This window comes from Struthio camelus, chromosome 6, assembly GCF_040807025.1.
Source record: "Struthio camelus isolate bStrCam1 chromosome 6, bStrCam1.hap1, whole genome shotgun sequence".
NCBI lineage: Eukaryota > Metazoa > Chordata > Aves > Struthioniformes > Struthionidae > Struthio > Struthio camelus.
The window spans coordinates 37,979,649-38,001,744 of record NC_090947.1 but is presented as its reverse complement, the minus strand read 5'-3'; the positions used below and the strand labels follow the sequence as shown (position 1 = coordinate 38,001,744).

Sequence of the window (22,096 nt, the reverse complement as noted above, 5' to 3'; positions counted from 1 at the left end):
GTTGACAGAGATTCCACTATTAAAATTAACAGCTTTCAAACTAGATGAAGAGTTTATTTCAGAACCTGGTAAAAGCTAGAAACTGTTTTTGTTATCAAACTCTTTGTTTTTTACACTCATTTAATCCAAAAATTTTGTATAAAACTTTAAGTCCCAGACTTTGGACCTTTAAGACACAGAATGGGCCCCGAAATGGGCTCATTTTCTGTGAAGTTTCATTAATGGTGAACAGTGCCTGATTAGGAAAAATGAGAAAAATGCTACTGTACTTCCATAGCAGGCTTCTCATGATAAAGCAAGTGTTGTGTTATCAGAAACCTAGATTAGAAACCTCGAGTGAACCAAAAGTGTACACATTGCATCATGTTTTAATAACTTGGATTCAATTAATAATTTCCCAGAAAAATATTCAAGTTTTTATTTATTCAATACCTATATATGTGTGTATACGTTAAACAGTTGTTTCATTAGTTTGTACTTCTGCATCCAGGTACTTTAATTCTCCTCTATTTTCCATTAGTTCTTTGGCCTGTAACCTACACAAAAGAAATTATAGCACTCTGGCAATTTAGTTGTGGAGGTTAAAGTGGTATGATAACTGCCTTTTATGCCTACATGGGTTTCACTTAGGGTGGGCCCTAGGCTCTGATTTACCATGTGTCCTGCTGCGTATTTAAGTGATGCAAAGTGATTATCATGGGCTCTTCCCTGTATCCATCTATTTCACACCTGCACCCTTTTGTTAAAAACACACCATGTTAACTGAATGTGAGGTCCCTGCTGAATAGTTTCCACCCTCTGGTAATCCTTCTGCATTAGATTGATTTATGAAAGTATCAGATTCTTTGTTAGCATGTAAACCACTAATTAATTTAAAGCTCTCTGTGGAAAAATTAAAGCCCTGGTTAAGGCTTTCAACAGGCTCAGATGGTGCTAATAATGGAAAAACAAGTTATATTAATGAGTTTTGATGCGATCAGCACAATTCTTGCTTTACACACAGTTTCTGGTGTAAAATAGTAGAGATTGCAAGTTTCTAAATAAAGAGTGGGAAAGGTAGCAAGAAAAGGCAGGAAAAAAAAAATCACACTGGCAGGAAGATATGCCATTTCTACTAAAAATGGAGTCACCTTTGCTTATTACAACTTTCTTAAATGTAATGGTTTTAGATACGCATAACAGCCTCTTACAAAACCACTGAGATTGAAATGCAAACCAGTCTTTTTCCCAGAGTGACACTGAACCTCTAATGTAATCAGCTTTGAAAAGAGCTGCCTTTTGCTCCCTCTTCTCATCATCTTGTGCTTCTGATCGGAAACATTCACATGGAGATAGGCATACCAAAGTGCAGAAAAGGTCTTGATGGAAAGCATATTAAAATCAGTAGAAAGTCTAAACTGTATTTTCTGCTTCTTCAAACTCCAGGGTGTTTTGAATGTAATTCTAGTTGTTTCCTCTTTCACTCAAATCTAGACCCTTAATTTAGGTGCTGGTTTGTGATGAGAAGAAAGAGGAGGTAGGAGACCTCTGCTTGATGGTGCCTTGTTGAGCTCGGATGGAACGGAGCTGAAAGTGGAAAGCCAAATCTCCTCCTTTTTGTAGGAAGTCGGAAAAGCTGCACTTTTTTCAACTTCTGTCCGCTCCCCTGCCGCGTTTACCTCTCCCTGGCTTTCAGTGCTCTGTCTCGTGCTACCTTTCTGACTGTGTGGTCAGCGCCAAAGCTGGTATTAATGCTGCCTCATTAATCAGCTAGCAGGGAGCGCTCCTAAAATGTGTACAGTCAGCGTTTTCGGAGGCCCGGCTCATAACATCTGCAGCGCGCACTTTGTTTTTACCGCAGAGAGGGAATCCTGAGGTTGTTCTTGAGCTGGAGCCTTGCAGATGGCAGCGCAATGTCCCGCCACTAGCGTGGAAGCACTTGCTGTCGGAGCCGTGATAAATCGGTGCAATAGCCTTGAGCAGCTGGGAAAGCTGTTGTTGCAGAAGCACCAGGGTCATTCAAAAATAGATGATATTTAGTAATAAATGAAGTGTTAAAGATGAGATACAAAAGGCTAAATTATCTTTCCCAGCTTATGTGTCCTTGCATCTATGAAATCATCTGTCTGCGCTTTAATTAGAAAGTAGCAGACAGAGAGCCAAAGTCACTGTTTTAAAATGTCTCTTTGAATATTAAACATCCTAACCGGAAAGAAGCAATCTGACCCTTGTTCCTTCTCCTCTGTGAAGCTGTATATTTACACAGCTAGCCATGCTGTCTAGCTCCTTTTTCCTAGGAGCTTTATCATATGGTCGTTGCAGAAACTCAGTGACATTAGCAGTAGTTACCATCAATAATGATTACTGAAATTCTTTACAAGTCTAGTTTAATGCTCCTGGACCTCATTAGCTGTTCGTACCTCATTAGGCCAAATGTTCTCATTCACATTTTATCTTCAGTGCTTTTTAAATTTGTAATTCAGGAAATGATTTGACTTTTTAGTTTCTCTCATGTCGTAAGTATGCCTCCTTTTATATACTTCAAATTTGCAATTATGTAGCTATTTTCATGTTTTTTTTATGTTTAGGACTGGAAATGTAGGGATTAGTCGTCCTTTAAAGCAAAATACTTGAGACCTTTAAACAGTCATTTTACAATGAAAATCATAAACACATTTGCTCGCTTTTCCTGAAAGTGAAATACTGAAATCCTGATTTATGTCTGCTCAGAATTGTTCTGCTTTTCAAAATCAGTGCTAATGTCTCCTGGCTAATTAATTGAGAATCTGATTTATTCACCAAATTCCTCAATCAAATATAAGGAAAATGTTCATAAAAATCAATTTTCTTCTATTCCATTGTTGTTTAAGGTGTAGTAGAAATTATGTGAGCACATAGGGGAATAAAAAGTTCCTTGACAGTTAGTTCACCCCCCAATGCCATCAGTGGCCTTTCTGAATCTGGCTTTCTACCAGGAGAGGGAGCCACATTCATTTAAAATAACACCCATGTCTAAAGCTCAGTTAAAAAACACACATTCTGCAAGATATTTAAAGTGCAGAATAGGGGACCTAATATAAACATTGAGAAAAATTGGAGTCCTGTTCGGCTTCACTGGAATTTGGATTCTTACCTTATGGCACTGGAAGATGCTAGCTGCCGTATTTTAGAATATCCTAAACTTTGAGGGGCTCTTGGTACTTGCCATTGTAAAGGCAGTATACTCTGTCCTCCGTTTCGGTATTTTCTTGCTCCGTTTGCCTAGAAATTTATTATAGGTATCACCATTGTAAAGAAAACCATTAATAAATCCAGAGGAGCAGAAGTCAGTTGTGTCCCTAGTGCTGGAGTTCACCTGCGTGGTCTGTCTCTTCAAAAAGTTTCTGCAAGTATTTGGTCAACATGAAGAGTCTAATAGAATTATGTAAGTTTCACTGTACGATGAACACAAATTGTATTGAAAACACATTTATGTAAAGCCTGAAAATAAAATAGAGGCCACCGCAGAAAGTATGCCGTATGATCTAAACTGCCCTCAGGTAGAAATTGCCATTTATACATTAGATAACAAAGGCAGGAGATGTTCAAGGCAGTAGGAGAGGAGGTGCATGCACTCTCCTAGTATCCGTTGGGTATATTTTAGATCAGAGTAGCAGTTGTGTTCAATGTGAAGCCAGCCCCACTTTATGACTAGAAACAGATGCATCCCGCCCAAGGCAATTCCTCACTGCCAGATAGAAGTGATGCACACATGCACTAATGGCAGTGAATTGTAGGCATTTTAATATCAAAAGGTTAAGCCCTGCAGTCCGGAGCACTTCCACGGATCGGGATGAGTTGACTGTAGGAAGCTGTACGCTCACTGGATTAATATTTTTGCAAGGGTGACCTGAACAGAGCTGCCATTTGGAAGTCTGGAGAGATGGAACATTTACAGTCAGGTTTGATCTAACGCAAGAGAGCAATCTCAGCTGGCACAGAATTAGTCACAGTATTTGCGCGTTCAAAGAGAAAAGATGGAAGTATAAACTGGACTAACAATTGTGTGCAAACTAGGAAGGTAAATTTATACGGAGTAACGGTGATGAGACTACTGTGATATACTTGGTGGTGCAACTTTTTTGAAGTATCTAGGCAAATTAGCATATTAAAAGTAAAAGAAATCACTAGATTTTGGGTTGTTTTTTTTTTGTGGCCACTAGTTAAACTGTTACTGTGGAATTTGTAATACTTACCAGCAGTGTAACTTCTACCTAAAAAGTCTGTTTACTGCCTTAAGTTGTGCGAGCACAGAGGATTGAATTTAATTAATCTTGTTAAATACCTTTTTGATGATGTTTTCAGTTTTTGTTCTTAAATCATGTAGGCCCACTTGCAAGACCAAATTGAAACCTGAACTTGTCAGTTCAAGTCTGTGGATTCAAATCCAGTCACAATGTCTGTCTTAACAAATCAAACTTTTCTAAATTACTACAATATTTTTATCAACTCATCTCAAAGTTTGGCGTGCTGTTTGAGCCAGTTGCTAATTTATTTTGTAAAGTATGGCTAAGCCAAGGCAGAGGACAAGACCACAGCAATACCAATTTCCTGAATTTGCCTTAGTCTACTCAAGCCAATCAAGTTAGGAGAGTATTTTTGCCACCGGGGGAGGACTACAGTCTTTAATTTCTTTGTTGTTGCGGTCATATAAAGGTGAACTTAAATGCCACTCTAGTATTTCTTTGTTTTTTTGTGAAACGTGTGGCACTAGTCCATGTACAAACCAAGGAGTGAAGTTTTTTGGGGGTTTTGTTTTTATTTTTGTTCAGGATCCAGAAGGATGACCCCCTCCACCCTCCCAATGTGACAGAAAGGATATCGGGAGAGAGAGAAAAAGTTTATGTATGAGGAAGGACAAAGTTTATGCACGAAGAGTATTGCGCAGTTGTGCCAATTCCTTTAAATGCCCATTTATTTAAATGAACGTGGTGCTGTTGGAGCTTGTATTGGCAGCTCTGTGCTGACCCCTGGACTGATCGAGCTCCAGCAGTGCTTTAGACTGCGACGTATTTGAGTAAAAACTCTTTACTGCAACAGCTCTTTACGCAGGGTCCAGCACAACGGAGTCCCGATCCGTGGCTGAAGCTCCATAGCACTGAGATAGCGTGGTAATGTACCGCTGTCTTGTCCAGTTCCCTCTGGACAGAGACAGTATGTACCTCTATACACAGAAGATAGTCTACCAGCGACTAATAAAAGAGGGAGAGCAGATGTAGGTAGGTGTGAAAACTAATGGCAGCTCATCTGAGCCAGATTTGAACTTAAGAATATTCACTATGCCGTTAACCTGAATGTGCTTTGGTTACTGCCTCCTTTGGCAGCATAATCAGCTTGCTCTCTGCAACTTATGTTCAAGATTTAAAAGAAATACTAAAACATAACAAGGAAATTTTGTCCTCTTACACTTATCCTTGTATAGCTTTATATAGCTTGAGTTAGCGACTGAGAGTCTTCCTTTCTTTTCCTCCCTACTTCTGTCTCGTAACTTTTAATTTGATTTTTTGCTTTGTCGGGAGTTTGCTTTTACGTACTTTCTATTTGTTTCGGCTCTGTTCATTGCGTTGTGATAAGGCATCATTTGGTATTCTACGGGATCTTTCATAATGAAGATCTCATGACATAGTTTTCCAAGTCTGGAACTGGTGACCAGACTTGCTTCAATGTCCTGCGAGAGGAGACTGTCTAGACTGTGGGAATGACTGTGATGTTTGGATTGTGTTATTTCCATACCACTTGGCATGATGCAGTCTGCAGTTATTCTGGAAACTAATGAAAATAAAAGTACCATGCCTGATACAGAAGCTTCACCTGGCTGTGAAATGCCTTTCACTCATTCTCCCAAATACATGTTCTTCTAATGTAATACTCTGTTGTGTGACTTTAAATAACAACGTGGTTAAAACCTCTATTCCTTATATTCATTAGGGGTCCTACGCTTCAGCTTTGGTGTCCTACAAGCCCTCTACATGCCAAACGACCTTTATTTGCTTGTTTGGGGAAATTAAGAGGGTTTGGGTTTACTCCCTAAGACCGCGTATGCGTGTCCACACACAGAGAACAAACGCAGGCAAGCACATGATGTAAAAGCAGAATGCCAGACCCTCTTGATGTCCCGATTTTGAGAGAAACCTGGCATACTTGAGATGTTCGTGCTAGTAAGCTTCTACAAAACAATTTGGAGGGGCCTCTTCTTTTTCCTAAGAAGTGTAGCAGTTGCAGATCATTCATTGTTCGTTTTTGTTGTTTGATGCTTCATTCTGGGTTCTATCGCTACCTTTGCCACCTAATTCCTGTCTAATCTTGAAAAAATATTTAACTTCTGTGCCCAAATTGCTTGTTTTTAAAACAGGCTTTGTTATGACTGTTCGGCCTTTTGTATGATTGTCTCCGTAGACTGTAAATCTTTGGGGAAGAGGCAGGGTCTTATTAGGCTTCTAAATAGTGCCTAGAGTGATGTGGAGCCTGGAAGTGCTGATGTGCTATAAATAATCACAGCCCAGCTACTTGGGATGAATACTGAGAGGGAATTTGGCTCAGTATGCAAGGTCCATATGACAGGCGTTTTGTAATTACATCTTTACATTGCTGATTTGTGATCAGCATCCATGGTGATACTGCTTCTCTAGAAACAATTTCTAAGTGCCAGAAAAAAAATATTATCTCTTGGGAACATCTTGTTTCTAGTAACATCTATTAACAAGTGCCCTGAGGCAGTGACTGGCAGAGTTTCCCATTTAAGAAACTTTTTCCATGTCTGTCTCTAGAGGAGTAGGTCGTAATTCCCTGATTGTTCTTGGAAACTTTGTATTATGGGAGGTTGCCCTGTGATGTTGATAGCAAACCGCCTCAGAAAGGGAAATTTGTGGTGTGGGGGATATCATAGGGAAATAAATGCCTTAAGTCAGAAGCTGAAGATGATTTTCATACTAAAACTAAATTTTTAAGAGGTGTCGGCTGTGGTGTTCTGAAGTCAGTTTTTCAACTGTGGTATATGGTACATTAGTTGATACGGGAAACCTGTTTGCAAATTGAGAAATAGGTAGGAGGAGGTGAGTGAAACTTGGTGAGACGGGAAGGAGAAAAGTTTTTTTTGGCCTTGTTCTTTTTATGTAGCTACTGACCTACACTGAGCACCCAGGGAAGGAGCAAGATCCCTGGTCCTTGGTGGACTATCCCCTCTACCCGGCAATGGCTGAATGATCACACTAAACGCTTCTCTGTCTTCGTTCTCATGAAGCCAGCTTTGCTTGACTTGGCTTATACGGTCAGTGCAGCTGTGTTATTTCTTTTCTGACCCATTTAAAGATTGCTCATATTTCACCTGTGTTGAATTTGATACCAAACTTGATGTCTGGAGTGACTGATAGGAAGCTGTTCATTTTTACAAAATACTATAGTAGCTCACAGAAGCAGTAGTGAAGAGCAAATTTCCTGCTTTGCGGATGCACAGCAAAACTGCTTTCTTGCCAAAGCTTGAAAATGATATGATCACAGAGGGTGTGCTTTCCCATTCTTCATACCTCCCGCGCCCGCTGGGCAGGCGAGACTGGCTGGGCTGCGATCCAGCTCAAGGCGTCTCTTGAGCGTTGCTGAGCAGCGCTGATGGAGAGGGGTCGCTCGCACTTACAGGAGGCCAGTGCCTTCTCTGAGCACCTGCCGTGGTGAAAGACGAAGGAGCCTCGCACGGGAGCGAGATGAAGCCTTGGTGCGTTGGCCAAAATGTGCCGAGAATTTCAATCAGCTCCCCTAACTTGGCTGTTCTGGTGCTCTATGCTGTTGAAAACTTGCACAGACCATACTGCTGGGAAAGGACAAGGTGTGTTAATCACAGGATTATGTGAGCTATTGCCCCGTAGCAGAACTTCTCATCAGCCTGATAGCTGCAATGACTGCTATGTGTTTTTTTCAATCTGTGTTAGAAGTGGAAGAGGCAGAAAAGAGGGCACCTCTTTTCTGCACCCTCTTTGATTTAAGTAGTTGAGACTTTCGTTAGAGAAGGAATACCTCTTTTTTTCCTCTTGAGAAAATCAAACCAACACTTGTAATTGTCATCGCTTGCTCTTAGGCTGGAAAAAACACCAGATTTTTTGAGTCGTCCTACAAGAGGTAAGTTTACATGACAGCGTGCAATTAATAAATTAGAGTAATAGGTTAGAAATAAGGCTAGATACAATAAAACAGTTCCATCTTATGCAAACAGATAAACTTGGAAAAGAAGGTGGGAGAACTAAGTATCAGAGCTAGCTGCTAGAGTTGAGCTGAGTTTGGTCTCTGAAAACTTGAAGAGACATTCGAGTGCACCTGTTACTGAAAAGCGGATCTGCAAAATGATACCAGGTTTTGATACCGTCTTTCAGTTAAACCAGTTTGATTAGTGAACAAATGAAAAACAACACAAATTTGTTGTTTTTTTTCAGCCAAACTCCCAGGCTTGCAAACAGTCTGGCATCTGAAAGTCAGGCCTGTTCTTCTGGATATGTGCACCGTCAGCACTAGTAAGGATTTTACTCTGTTTAAATATAGCATTGAAGATGTGCCAGCTAGCAAGTAACCCGCCACACTTCCCTGTTGCCTGTAGCCGTGCCTGCAGTGCTCAAGGAGCAAAAAAGACTGAGAGGTATATTTGTCAGAAAACTAAGCACTAGGACTCTGAAATACATGCTAGGGACAGCTGAGTAAACAAGGTATCTTTTTCTTACAGTTACTTTTTTGATTATAAATGTACTCTACAAGTGAACGCAGAAGAAATTGTAGTGAGATGTGACATGTTCATAGGCAATGTCTGAGCAAAAGAAATGCTCTATGGGAAGGTGGCTAGCAGCAAACTAGGGAGGCTGGAAGTGGTGAGTATGTTAGATGAGAAAGGCGAATAGGAGCATGTATATGAACCCTAAAATAATCAGAGTTTCCCAGATCTGTGGGGGTTTGGTGGCACTGCAGACCGCTGTGAGCTGCTTCTCGAGATTGGCATGGTAAAGGTCCCGTTCTCCCAATTGTTGTTCAGCCTTGCATCTATTTCACTTCACTTCTTGATAATCCTATCTATTGGCAGGGTATGCTGCTCATGAAAAGTCCAAAAAGTGAAGCAGGCCAAACTTTCTCTAGCATCAGGGTAGCAAACATATGCTACTCCTAAGCTAGCTTTCCCTGGGGCGATAAAACAAAGTTCCAGTGGCCAGTTCCTTTTAAGCCAAATGCAGCTCTTACAAGTGTTTCTCTTATGTTTATCCTATATGTGTCCTACTGCCTAACTCCTATCTCACTAATACAGATCCAAGAGGGAAATGCTGGATTCAGCTGTATGCCTATTTACGCTGTAAGCATTCAGTCATTTCAAAAAGAAAACATTTATATCATCTAAAGAACATGCTGACCGATTACAGAAAAAAAAATCACTTTGGGTGTAGACACACAGTCATTGCAGATAAGCAATAGTGATTTAAGATGTCGTGGTCTCCCTGCTGGGGGTTAATGTCACCGTAGTGGCATTGGTGGGGACGATGCTGGTGCTCCATCCTCTGCTTCGCTGCACAGACAGCAGGTGAGTTCAGAGCACGTCCAACAACGGGGTTGGTCCAGCGGAGTGACTTGTAGCCCAGCCTGAGCTTCAAGCAATTCTCTGCTGACCTGAACTGCCTGTGACCTCCTGCTAGTGGTCAGGACTAATCAGATTGGGGTAGTGCAGCGAGATCGAGAAGAAACCATGTGTCTGTGCCCTTCCTGTCGCTTGTGCTCTGGGACGATATCCTTTCATTGGATGCTTTGGAAAGTATAGGAATAAATATTGACGATACTGTGTTGCTTCATATGAATTTTGATGGGGGACCAGAGCTTGGCTGTTTTCAGATGAGACGTTTCATAGCTTAAAATTGATACCGGGTATAAATAGTTTAGCTTGAGTGAAATGTCATCTCTCATTGTCTTTTTACCTGTTCCTCATTTTCTAACCTTTTTACAGCCTACACTGCTTTCGTGGTGGAGCACTATTGCAGTGCAGCAAGGCCACCTTAATGGATAGGCATCAGTATATCAGAAATCAGAATCCAACATGACTACAAAATCACGAGTTCGTTCTCCCCACTGTGCAGGCTTCCCAGCTGTGCTAAAATATTGTTTTGCTGTAAGGTTTACATAGTGCCTTATCAGAATGTTTTTTACCTGGTTAAAATTAACTTGAATAAACCTTCTGCTCCTGAATTGACTGCTGGCTCCCACAGTTCATGGGATTTAAAAGACAAGATCTGGGAACTGTCTGCCTCTTACAGCCTCCTTTGAAAATCTTTCTTGGATGCCAGAAGAAAACTCCAGCTGTGGTACTGACCCACTGTACAGCACTCAAGGACTCTCTTCCCTCCTCTTTCCCCTCACCTTCTGATAACACTTCAACATCAGCTGGGACTCCCTGTGTTGTCTTTTGGGTTTGATTTATTCTAGCAGCATGGATATAAACAGCAAGGAATTTAATATTCATGCAGTGTATTTTAAATAATAGTGGATGTCAATCACAGGCACGGTTTACATTCTGAGCACTAAACTTGGATACCTGTATTAATAGTTTCAAGAATGATCTGTAACCACAGGGACTCTTATATTTGAGATTACATTCATGGCTGCCAGGGATGGAAGAGTATTATCTGTGGTTATACCTAGCTCGGTGGGGTGCTGCTCTTGGTTTGTGCCTAGAGATGTTAAGTGTAAATCAAGCAGTGTTTGTTACTGATAAAGAGGAAGAAATCAAAGATGATAATATAGATGTTGCTGTTGTCGATGTGGAACTTCTCCAAGTTCACGCATTTCTCTTGGCCAGTAAGACACGGTACAAAACATAAGTTCATGAAAATAGCAAGAACGAACAAAAGAACATAGTTTAATATTAAGATTTTCCTTGGTTCTTTATATGACTGGGTCCATTTTCTCTTTATATGCAGCCAAATCTATGCCCAGACTGGAGTTTCATGCAAGCTGGCAGCCGATCTCTTACTTATAAAACCCATGCCATATTAAAAAAGAAATGTAATCTAGACATGCAAATGTGGAAAAAATCCTAAATTCCATGACCTAGACCTCATGTCGTGCACCTACACAGTAATGAGTGCTAGCTCTGACCGCTGTGAGTTCCTGTAAGGGAAGCTCCTCCTTATCCTGCCTTCCACCTGGAAAAAGAGAGGCAGAAGGCCGTGCCACTCTTGTTTTTGTTTACTGTCGTCCTCTTTTTACTCCTCTGCTTCATTTACTCTTTGTCCATTAGCAGTAGGAGGCAAGCGTAAAAGCAGAGACCTACCCCACTGCTGGCAGCTCCTGCCCCAACTAATAACACCAAAGTGAGTCTTTCTTCAGATTTTGCTGGCCTTCTCAGGGACGATAGATTTTTGCCTCTGGTTGGAGGAGGATAGCAGTAAAAAACGTTATAATTTTAATTCACTGTTTTGCTGGCTTATTGGCTTTCTGGTCAAAACACTTTTCTACTTTCTTTATTTAGCAGCTTTTCACAATTTTTTTTCAGATGATTTTGTTGAAAGTGTTGGTGTAGGTCACAAAAACGTGAGGCCCTTGCAAGAACTTCAGGCACATCTCTTGGCGCCTCACTGCAAGTCAAAAATAGATGGTTAGTTCTTAGGTCTTAGCTGTGGTGTTAAACAAGACAGAGATGTTTAGGCAGGGAGGATCGTGAAAGATGTCCTAATATTTTGCTGTGTTACCACCAATATGGAGAAAAGTTTAACTATAGCAGATTTCTTCTGTGGAATACCATATTGTCAGTCTGCCATTTTCTATGCACGTATTAGTCAATTTGTTTTGAATTGTGCGGGTTTTTTTCATTTATACTTTTATTTTTGCTTGTTCAGGATGATTTTCTGCAGATCTACCTCCTTTATGTAGAAAGAAACATTCTTGAGAATGTTCTTCTGATCCAGGGTACAGTTTCTGATTAAACATGAGACTGAAAAGTGGGAAAGGACTAAATATAGACAGTATCCCACAGGGTAAGCTGTTTGCTTCAGCTGGGTCTTTCTCTAAATCACCTGAGATTGAATCTGAGTTTGTGTATCCCTAATCGTTGTGCCGGGGGGAATTCAGTCCCACGGCTTATTCATTTAAAGTGAAGCAAATCTAACAGAGAGCGACTGAGATTGCACTCAGTCCAGGAGAGCATTCAACTGATGGGAAGAGAAGCTTTACCAGCCTGTGAAGTCTTTAGCTGCTGAAGTAGTAACTTTAAGTAGTAACACAGTTACAGCGTGCACAATGTTTTGATGTGGCTTTTTTATTGAAAGATGAGTTCTGTGAAAAGTGAACTGCGAAACCCCAGTTGTATTTCTGTGAACAGGAGCTTTTGTTTTGCCAGACCACCTAACGTTCCGTGTTTCATATATCGCCACCTTTATACCCCTTTAGGAAGAGTTTGGAAATTGCAGATCTGACATGAAATTGTTGGTGAACTGCTACAGTTAAAAAAAAAAAAAAAAAGTAAATTTGAATAGTGTAGCTTTTGTCACTTTGCTGGCCCAGATGATTTGGCAATTTTCTTTTGCAAGTTGTTGTCTACGCACGTTGTTTTTGTGACGTATTATGGTTCAAACATTGGGATTATGCATTGTCTGAAATCAAATGTAGGACATGCAAGCTGGCATGGATAGTTTTTTGCTTGCAAATGGATTAATAAAGCCTCATTGTAAACAAGATACATTGGTTGTAGACCTTATTTCCTAAAAGGGAAGAACTTTATACACCTAGTATAAAAATAACAAACACCTTTATGCTAGCTTAGACATCTTAATATAATGCAAGTCACCTTACAAAAAAAACTCTGTACCAAAAGGCTTGGAATTGTAATCAGCCATAAAAGCTAACATGTTTCAGGGAAGAAACATTTTTATATTGCATTACTTATTATTTCCACTGTTTCACATTTTCATTTTGACAGAGGTTTATTCTGCACAGTTTTGAATACTAGATATTCATACAAATTATCTGTCTTAATATTGTTTCCAAGATTTTATTTGATCTTGAAAAACATTTCATTATGTTTAATTTAGGGAAATGAGATTTCTTTAATTACTGCCTGTAAAAGCTATTAGGAGCTCAATTACATTTGCGAATTCATTTTTGAAAAGCTTTATCGTTTTAAGATGAATAATAATAAAAAAATCCCTGATCTGACTTTGTGGGACTTTCTAGTACGCTAAGGAATGTTCTCCCCCCACCCCGTCTCCTATCAGGAAATATTATGTTTAAAATGGAAAAATTAATTATGCTAAGAACGGAAGATCAATTCAAGTCATTGAAATCGGGCTATGAGTTGTGAATTTGAATGAAGAGCCATTGTTTTATTAGAGAGACGGGATTGTCAAAATATTTATTGCTTGCCTTCATTCAGTGCTGCAAATACGATAGGGAGAGGCCCCGGTAAGAAGCTGGAGCTTCTTACAGCGATACAACGATGGCTGCTGGAGATGCCGATGTTCATCTGCCTGAAGGCCTCCTGGCGGCAGCTTGCACTGCTGTGGCGGTGGATTGGGTGTAACCGCTGACATGTCTATGGATTTCTCCCCAAGAAAGGTTTTATTAGTCTCTGCAAGACTATGAGTGGGTTTAGTGTTGGTTTGTTTTTTTTTTATGAGTTGATTTTATTTTATGTTATGGGTGACTGTGGTGTCTTCTCCTGTGCTGCATGCTTCACACAAGAGGAGAGCTGCTGGGCGGTGAGAGCTCCCTTCCGAAGCGCTGGCCCTGTACCGACGGGCGGCAGCAGGGCTAGCCATCTAGCTCCGTCTCCGAAGGCTTTGTAAATTATTTGACTTTTTCTCTGTAAAACAAACGCTGTCACAACTCCGACTGTATATTCCGTAGCGCTCACGTAATAGCCTGCCTAATTCAGATTAATTGCGCGCGCGCAATGATAAAGGAGCTTTGGCACAGCAGTTACTCTGTTGTACAGAGGCAATTAAAACCATATCAGTGCAGTATAAATATAGCTAAATTAAGTTGCTGTCCTGCCACATGGTGGCAATTTTGACCTAGTGCATAGTGAAAGCTAGTGTCATATTTTATTCAGGAGTAGTGACTATACCAAGAAAATATTTTTAATTTACTTGAATTAGTCCAGAGCAGTGTTATCACCAACGAATATAAAGTGTGTAAACCACTGTCGTGTTGTCACTAAAATATCAATAGCAGCAATAAATGTTTCCTCTCTTTCTGTTCATCCTGGAGCTGAGCAAAGCTTGAAGTTTACATCTGGTAGTCACTGAATATATGTGCTAGCCTATGTGAGAGAGATGCATTAGCATATTAAAATTTAATACTAGAAAATAAATTATTTGTTTCAAATTATTCGAATTAACTATTTTCAAGGCCGTTTCAGTGTCAGCAATTAGATTTTCCCAGTTTGTTCTGGCTGCCTGTCGTTTTGGGAGCGGAGCTGTTGAGAACAGCCTTCCTCTTTTGGCTTTGGCATGAAAGAGCTAGAAGGTAGCCTCAAATTAAGAGGCTCCTTGCGTTGCTATTTGTATCTTGATGCTGTAGAGCTTTAGTGGGAATAAATTCATGAGAAATGATTATATCCTGAAATAACTGGATAGGAAAAATTAGAGGACTAATAAAATCAAGGAACTTTTTCAGGTGAAAGGGTAATTCAGTTTGATTACAAAGCTACCATGCAATTTCAGCCTAAACATTCTTATTTTTAAGAGAGAGAAATAACAATAAATATAAAGCTACCTCTCCTTCCGTGAACTTTCCACGTACTTAAGTTATTACTGTTTACATCTTAATGCTTCACAGCGCTCTAGAAACACCTATAACTTCATCCATGGGAAAGCTTTGAGAATATCTGAGAGTATTTAACGGTATTCCCAGTATAGGTGGCAACAGTAATGAGGGACGAAGGCATATTAACTGCCACTGTCGGAAAGCTCTGGTTTCAACAGCTGGCTAATTTAATAAAGTCTTGTTACAGTGAAATGATTAAACTGTAAGCAGACTGTAAAAATTGTAATAAGCACAATAAGAAATGCGCTGCTTTTTTTCCATTCGTTGAAGGTAGTGGTTTTTCATGCTGTCAAAGTCCACTACCAGGAAAGCTGCAATGTGCTGCAAAGTTGTTTGTCAGTGCCTGGGTTTATTTTTGCAGAAAAGTATTGATTACAGAAGGAGAAACATTTAGTTTAACAGCGATCGATGAGGAGCAGACAAAGGACACTCTGAAGTTTGACTCATTTTAATTTGAACTAAAATGCAGAACCCGGTGCAATTTATGAGCAAATAAAAAATGGTATCTGCTCGCTCTCCTTGTAATCACATTTCTTTCCTTTCATCTGAAATACGTTTAGATGGGGTGAGGGTCTTGGCCTCCCACCTGCCGGGTTGGGAGCAAGTTCCTTGGGGCACGCGGAGAGGTCTCAGATGGCAGCGGCTACCGTGGTCTTGGCGGGGAGGTGACAAGCCAGCTGGCCCAGTGCCTCTGGAGGGGAGTGCACTCCTCAGCGCTTGCCAGCCAAAGCACTCTCCCCGGCCGGACGTGCAAGACGTTGAGGACGAACCACTGAGGATTCCCAACCTATTTTATCGCGGGACCCAAGAGGAGGGTCTTGCAAAATTTGTGTAATTTAGCACCTTTCTTTCCTTTAACCAATGACTTTAACCAGCCAGACCTAGAGCAATGGAACAGCAAGAGGATGGGACATGTCCTTCCTCGTCCCACTGGCCTCATCCCAGGCTCTTTTGCAGCTCCTGGCTGCAGCCTCTCAGGCAGAAGAAAAACATAAAGCTGTATCTCTCGCATTCATAAACGTTAAGTACTGGATTGTGACCTGATAACAGGCTGCCACCATCTTCTCATGCTTTGCAGTCCATTCGCCTGTGTACCTCCACGCTGTACTGAGGTGACAAATCGCAAAATTGTGAATTAGACCCAGGGAACCTGTCGCAGGCTTCGTGCATCATCTTGGGCCGGCACCCTGTTCTCCTATGCGTTGCTTCCCGACAGTAATTTTCCAAGCAGTGCAACCATTACGAGGATGAATGTTCATGTGTTTGGGGCCTGTCCAGTGAACTGGAACCCCTAATTTGCTAAGAGACTCTAGAAATTACTGAATACTAATAGAACAGTGTTTGCAATATGCTGCACGCTCTGGACACCTGCAGTGTTGGTGCTCTGGTACAGGTAAATCCCAGTAATTTACAAATAGTTCTGAAATAATGTTGTTGAGTTTTTTGAATATACATATTTATTCAGAAATAGGCTTGCTAGAAAACCTTATTTGTAGAATTGTAATGTGTTAGTTGTTATTTGTTTGCTTGATTTTGTTGTTATTGTGCCAGTTTTTGTTCCCAGGAGGATACGGTGGTCTAGATCAGTAAAGTTTCTATTACAGAATGATTTTTGTGGAGAGTTGTCAGATGTATAGCAACAGAAATTGAGTGAGATCTTACATAAATACTCAATTTAGGTTAGCAATGACTTAACAGTGCTTCCCACTGTAGACAGAAAGTTTTGTATTATTTTCTTCCCCTCATTTAAAACCAATACAAAGTATCTGTTGGAAATCAGTATTAAGTGCACAGAAATTGTGACCCTCTTTGGCAAATGCTTAAAACCACCTGTTAAAAAATGAATGTGAAGGTTAACAGCCTGATTTTGAACAACATTAAACCTGTGTTAAATATTCTTATGTAGACTTTTGCTGACAAAATAGCTCTCCCATATCGGTCTAATTAGTAGTACCATAGTAAACGCGTTGTCCCCAATGGGACAAACACATTTCACAATAAAGAAGAATCTTGTCTATGTTTAAACAGTAGCCCTTTTCAACACTTATAAAGTAACTTTAAATATGGAAGGAAATTACATCTGTGTCCCTTTTAGGACATTTTACTTGAACTAAGCATCTCTATTACACCTAACTATATATAAAGACTTGCTTTTTCACAAGGCTCAGGCATAAGCTAAACAGAAGAGGGATGGACCAGTTTTCCTGTAGTTGTCAGGCTGGCTGCCTTTTGGATAGCAACAACCTGTATAGCGTGGGTAGTGAATCCCTTGGATTTTTCACTTGCAATTGCCTGTAGATTTAAATCTTGACACAGAGCCACATTTTTGTTTAACATATGATATTCTTGATCAGTGGAGTAGTATGATTTTTATGTGAAAGATCGATTGACAAGTTAAGAATAAAATACTTTGGCCTACTGACTTTTTTTTTTTTAATAAGACTATTAAGGTGGCTCATTAGTGTGGGGGAAGGGAAAATCTTATTAGATGGAGAAGCAAGGAGGAATGACCTGTCAACAAACCAATTTTAATGTGTGTTGTAATGACAGCTAAAAGAGTTAAACTGCAAGTCTCGGGATATGAAGATTTGAGTGTCGTCCAGGTAGATAGTGTGTCTGTATTTAAAATTGACAGTGAGGTAGTCCAGAAAGGAAAAATAGGTAGAGAAGGTCGCTGTTCCTTAAAGCGCGACATTTTCCCATTGCATGGTAGGTACAGATCTCTCGCAAGAGATGAAGAACTGAAGAACATGGTGTAGCACTCTACCCCCGTAGCATTGTGCGCTTCCATTTCCTTTATTTGATATATGCCTTTTTTGCCTGCCACCCACGTGGTCTGTACTTTTTTTCATTGCTTCTGAATTTTCTACTGGGTATCCTAAAGTTGGGGGTCATTTAAGAACTCGGTCGAGGAGACATTTGCGATTCAGTGTAACGTGAAAGACCCGGGCTCTGTCATTTACCAGTCACCCCCGGTGAGTTAAAGGAGACAGAAGAAGTTTAGCACCTCTTAGGAGACACTCATCGCATTGCTGTGTTGGATCAGCCCTTAATCAGACTAAGGGCATAACTGTGAACCGCTTACTCTGAGAATAAATTTTGTTTCTCGGTCTCTTCATGGGATGCTGAAGAGCAGTTCTGAATCTTCTCTCAAATGCATTCACTGTTTTCAGTGTAGCCAGAGAGAGTTTTCATGCGTTTTGCTTTGATCGTGAATATCTCAAATTGGGTCTCTTGCTCAACTTTGAGAAGATAAGTTAATGCGTGGCATCTATCCTGGCTGAGGGAGAAATGAAACACTTGGCTGTGAATATTTATATATCTACCAAAACGGGAAGTCGCTGAGGTGCAAACACTTGCTTGTGAGCATATTGCGTAGCCAGTGAAACTCGATTGTGAAATGTTCATGAAAAAGTAATTGCAAACAGTATTTGTTCAAGGGTTGAAAACATTCCAGTAAGCCCAGGGAAGTACTGGTGGAGTTTGTTCACTCCACCTTTCACTCTAGTTTGTTCATGCGAAATTTTTGCCTATGTGGAAAGTCAGCAGAGGTTTGGCAGGGGAATGTGTTGGGGTCTCTGTCTGGAGAGGCCTTCCGGTGTTAGGAGGGTTGAAAATGGATTGATCTCTCGAGGCAAAAGGAGAGGCTACGAGGCGAAGGCTGTGGCTGCGTGGGCCTGAGCAGAGTCCATGGAGAGAAGAAATTGCAATTGAAGAAGAATATACAAGAGTGAATTCATATAACTTCATTAGAAAATAGCAGTGATTTTTCTGGTGTTAAAACATTTTGATGCATTTCAAACAGTACTTGTGGGCAGTCTCCCCGTTTGTGTGGGAAATTTCTGCTCGCTGGGAAGCGAACCAGAATTTCTGGGCCATAGGTTGGTGCTTTTGTTTCTGTTCTTGCAGCCTTGTGACTTGTTCTTTGGTCATCCCATACCCTGAAAGAAGCATAAGCTAGTACTCTGTCGTGCTGCTTGCCCGTGAGATGGCTGAATGTCGGCTGGCTGCATACCTCATTCCAGAAGTTCGTAATGTTTAAGCACTTGATTTCTCTAAGCTTACTGCTCTTGTAATGCGAATTGGTTGTGCGTTTTTTTTTGTTTTATTTGTTTGGTTTTTTTAAGGTAACTCTTAGATCCTCTCCTCTTCTCACTTAAAATAAACATCTAAATAAACCGTGTGGATGTGCTGATCTTCCTGTGTAGGGCAGTAATACGGACTTCCACACGTACGTGTAAGGAATAAATGGCAGCAACAGCACTCTGTGACCCACCTGCAAGAGGTGAATGAAACTAGAAGTAGCTTATATGAAACTAGAAGTAGCTTATACAGCTCCTTGTTAACCTCAGGGGAACGTTTGGATCCCTGAATCTCTTCTATATATTCCGTGCCCTACCAGAAAGCCCGGTTTGGTGATTACTGGCAGCACGGCCACACGCACGGCTAGAGCACAGTCGTTCTGTAAGGCCATATCAGGGAAAGCAAACCTTCAGACAGGTATCTGAAGGGAAGGTGTCAAGAGGATGGGGCCAGACTCTTCGCCGTGGTGCCCAGCGACAGGACGAGAGGCAACGGCCACAAACTGAAACACAGGAAGGTCCAACTGAACATGAGAAAAAGCTTCTTTCCTGTGGGGGAGACTGAGTTCTGGAACAGGTTGCCCAGAGAGGTTGTGGAGTCTCCTTGCTTGGAGATATTCAAAAGCCATGTGGACACAATCCTGGGCAATGTGCTCCAGATGACCGCGCTTGAGCAGGGGGGTTGGACTAGATGGTCTCCAGAGGTGCCTTCCAACCTCAGCCGTTCTGTGAGTCTGTGATTTCTTGTTTTGAAATTTTCTCTTTTCCAGATATTTTGCATGACCAGCCAGACAGAAGCCCTCCATTCTCTGAGTAGTCTTCATATCTTTCCACAAGTGAATAGATATTTCATTTAATCCTTTGCAGCCTCCCTTTCTGACATCTGCTTATTTATCACTGTCTTTAAGGTCCCTTTTCTACTTGGTAATGTTCATATTTTTGGTCCCGTTGTTACTGCTATTATAAATTATTATCCAGTAAGATTTATAGCTGTGGGACATGTACAAATAATCTGTCTCCCCCATTGAATGGCTTAACACTAAGAAAGCGTTGTTATTTTCTAATGAAACTATATATATATATAATTTCTAGATGCATTTTTGCTGATATGTCATAAAAATTTAGGTCAGCAACAGAACTACATCCGACAGCCTACAAATCGCATGTGCGCAGAGATTTTTCAAAGTGTATAGATGCTGTACCTGGTGTAATTTTACAATGATTTAGCCTTTTTTTTAGTCAACTGACACTGGAACACCCTTCACTGGGGGGGATATAATGTAGTACTAAATTAATTGCCTTTTCTTTAATTGTTTTTTTTTTTTGTTAGCTCATGTAAATGCACAAGGAAAAATATCATTTAATTTCTGTGTAAAAGCCGCATGGAAAAGGCCATATTATTTTACTCCAGTAGCATATTTTGTAAGTTTTCAGTTCTTCCTCTTACTCCTCCTAAATCACATGTAACTACTTTAAAATAGGGTTTTGCTATCACTATTTACACTTTCATATGATGTTTTAGTATTTGGAACTAAGGTAAAAGAACCGCTAAAGTTTAGCCCATGACACGTGTTGATTTACCTAGGTAGCACAAGTATGTTGTGGGTGGGGTGTTTTAGTCCTATGTTTCCTGAATTAATGAAAGCCATATTCGATAATTTTAATTTCTCTTGCATGTACTTGCAAGTACCCCATTTTTAGACCCATATTCTTCGTCATAGTATTCCAGTGAACGGACTCTGCCCTGCTGAGGGGAATCCTGCCCTCCAGCCAAAAGCAGAAAACCGGCGGCTGCGGAGTCATGGCCTTGTCTGGCCGTGAGACTGAGCCATTAAGAGATATGTGATAAGTTGTCCTCCTGAATAATAAAAATTGACCTGTTACAGGCTCCTAGTGTATCAAGAAACATTAAAATTGCTTGCGCCTCAAATATGACTTCTGGAAGTTATTTTGAGTAGAGGTGAAGGTAAAAAGAGAGTTTATGAAGAAGAGGACTGTTGTTTGTTTCTAAATAGCTGTTAGGCTGATTTCAGTGAGTCTGAGCCAAATCAGAGACGCTCAGGGTAATGAGGATATTTTATAGCAATCTGTCACGCTACAGGTTGAGACCCCACCAAATCAAAATCTGCTGGGTTTTTTTGCAGTAATCTGCAATAGTGTTAATAAGCTGAAGAGGAAAAACGAGAGGGAGAAAACTAGAATTTTTTCACTGTATTATGTTTGCATGGATTATTAAGCTGTAGAAAAAGGAGAGGTTCTTTGGCTTGGAGTAAACATGTTTACTTGTAGGGAATAATTCTGCATTATCAGGTGAGAAGAATGAAAGACTTTCCGTCTCGAGTGTATTATTCTATGTAGTATTGCCATATAAAAATGATGGGACTGAGTAGCTGGGGTAATTATTTTGATTGCTTGATGATTTTTCCCAAACTTAATATAAAATTTTTCCTAAAAGGATATTTTACATCTGCAATTAATGAATATTTTTTATGATCTTTCAGCGTGAGAAGCTGATACATGAGTTGGAGGAAGAAAGACATTTAAGACTTGAGAGTGAAAAAAGATTGCGGGAGGTAACGCTGGAGTCAGAGCGTAGCAGAGCTCAGATGCGTGGGCTGCAAGAACAGTTTTCCAGGTATGTTGCATGAGTAAATCATGTTCAAGATTGATCGAGCTTCTTGATAACCTGGATGGATGGAATCTAAGGCAAAAAATGATCCCTCTGAAATTCTATAAACGCAATAAGCGTTTGGCTAAGTGGCTGATACCATCCTGTAAAACATAAAAGGCTTATACCGTTATTCTATAGAACGGGGTAAAAATTTCATTTCTAGAGACTCTTATATTTATTAGAATCCCCAGAAATTTCCCACAGAAGTACAGGGCTTCGTGTTTCTCGAGAAGTGCATGTCATTGAGGAATCACTCTTTGCTTGTTTTTAATTATTTGAAGTGCTGGAAAAAAAAGCTGTTGTCTTTACAACTGAGAGTAATGTCTCTATTAACTGTTAAGAATGGGTTTGATCAGTCTAAATAATTGGAAAAAAACCCAATGCCTTTTGCTTGCTAAGTCACCATCCAGCTTGGATGTGTTTAGAATCTCTTTCTGCGTTGACTTGAGCAGAGCTTTGTGCTGGAACATAGCTCCACTTACAAGAAAACCATCTTAAAACTGGGGATTTAAGACAAACTATATACATATGGCCACAATAAAGATTGGAG

General features: G+C 40.4%; 1 protein-coding gene across 5 annotated transcripts in view; it reads left to right on the top strand.

Annotated features, from left to right (window-relative positions):
- The window catches only part of NCKAP5 (NCK associated protein 5), a 416,795-nt gene that overhangs the window by 205,236 nt on the left and 189,463 nt on the right, over window positions 1-22,096 (top strand). For all 5 annotated transcript variants that reach the window (XM_068949189.1, XM_068949188.1, XM_068949192.1 and 2 more), the window contains one exon: window positions 21,377-21,510. In XM_068949189.1, the coding sequence (XP_068805290.1) occupies window positions 21,377-21,510 (134 nt within the window). The remainder of the gene's footprint in view (window positions 1-21,376; window positions 21,511-22,096) is intronic.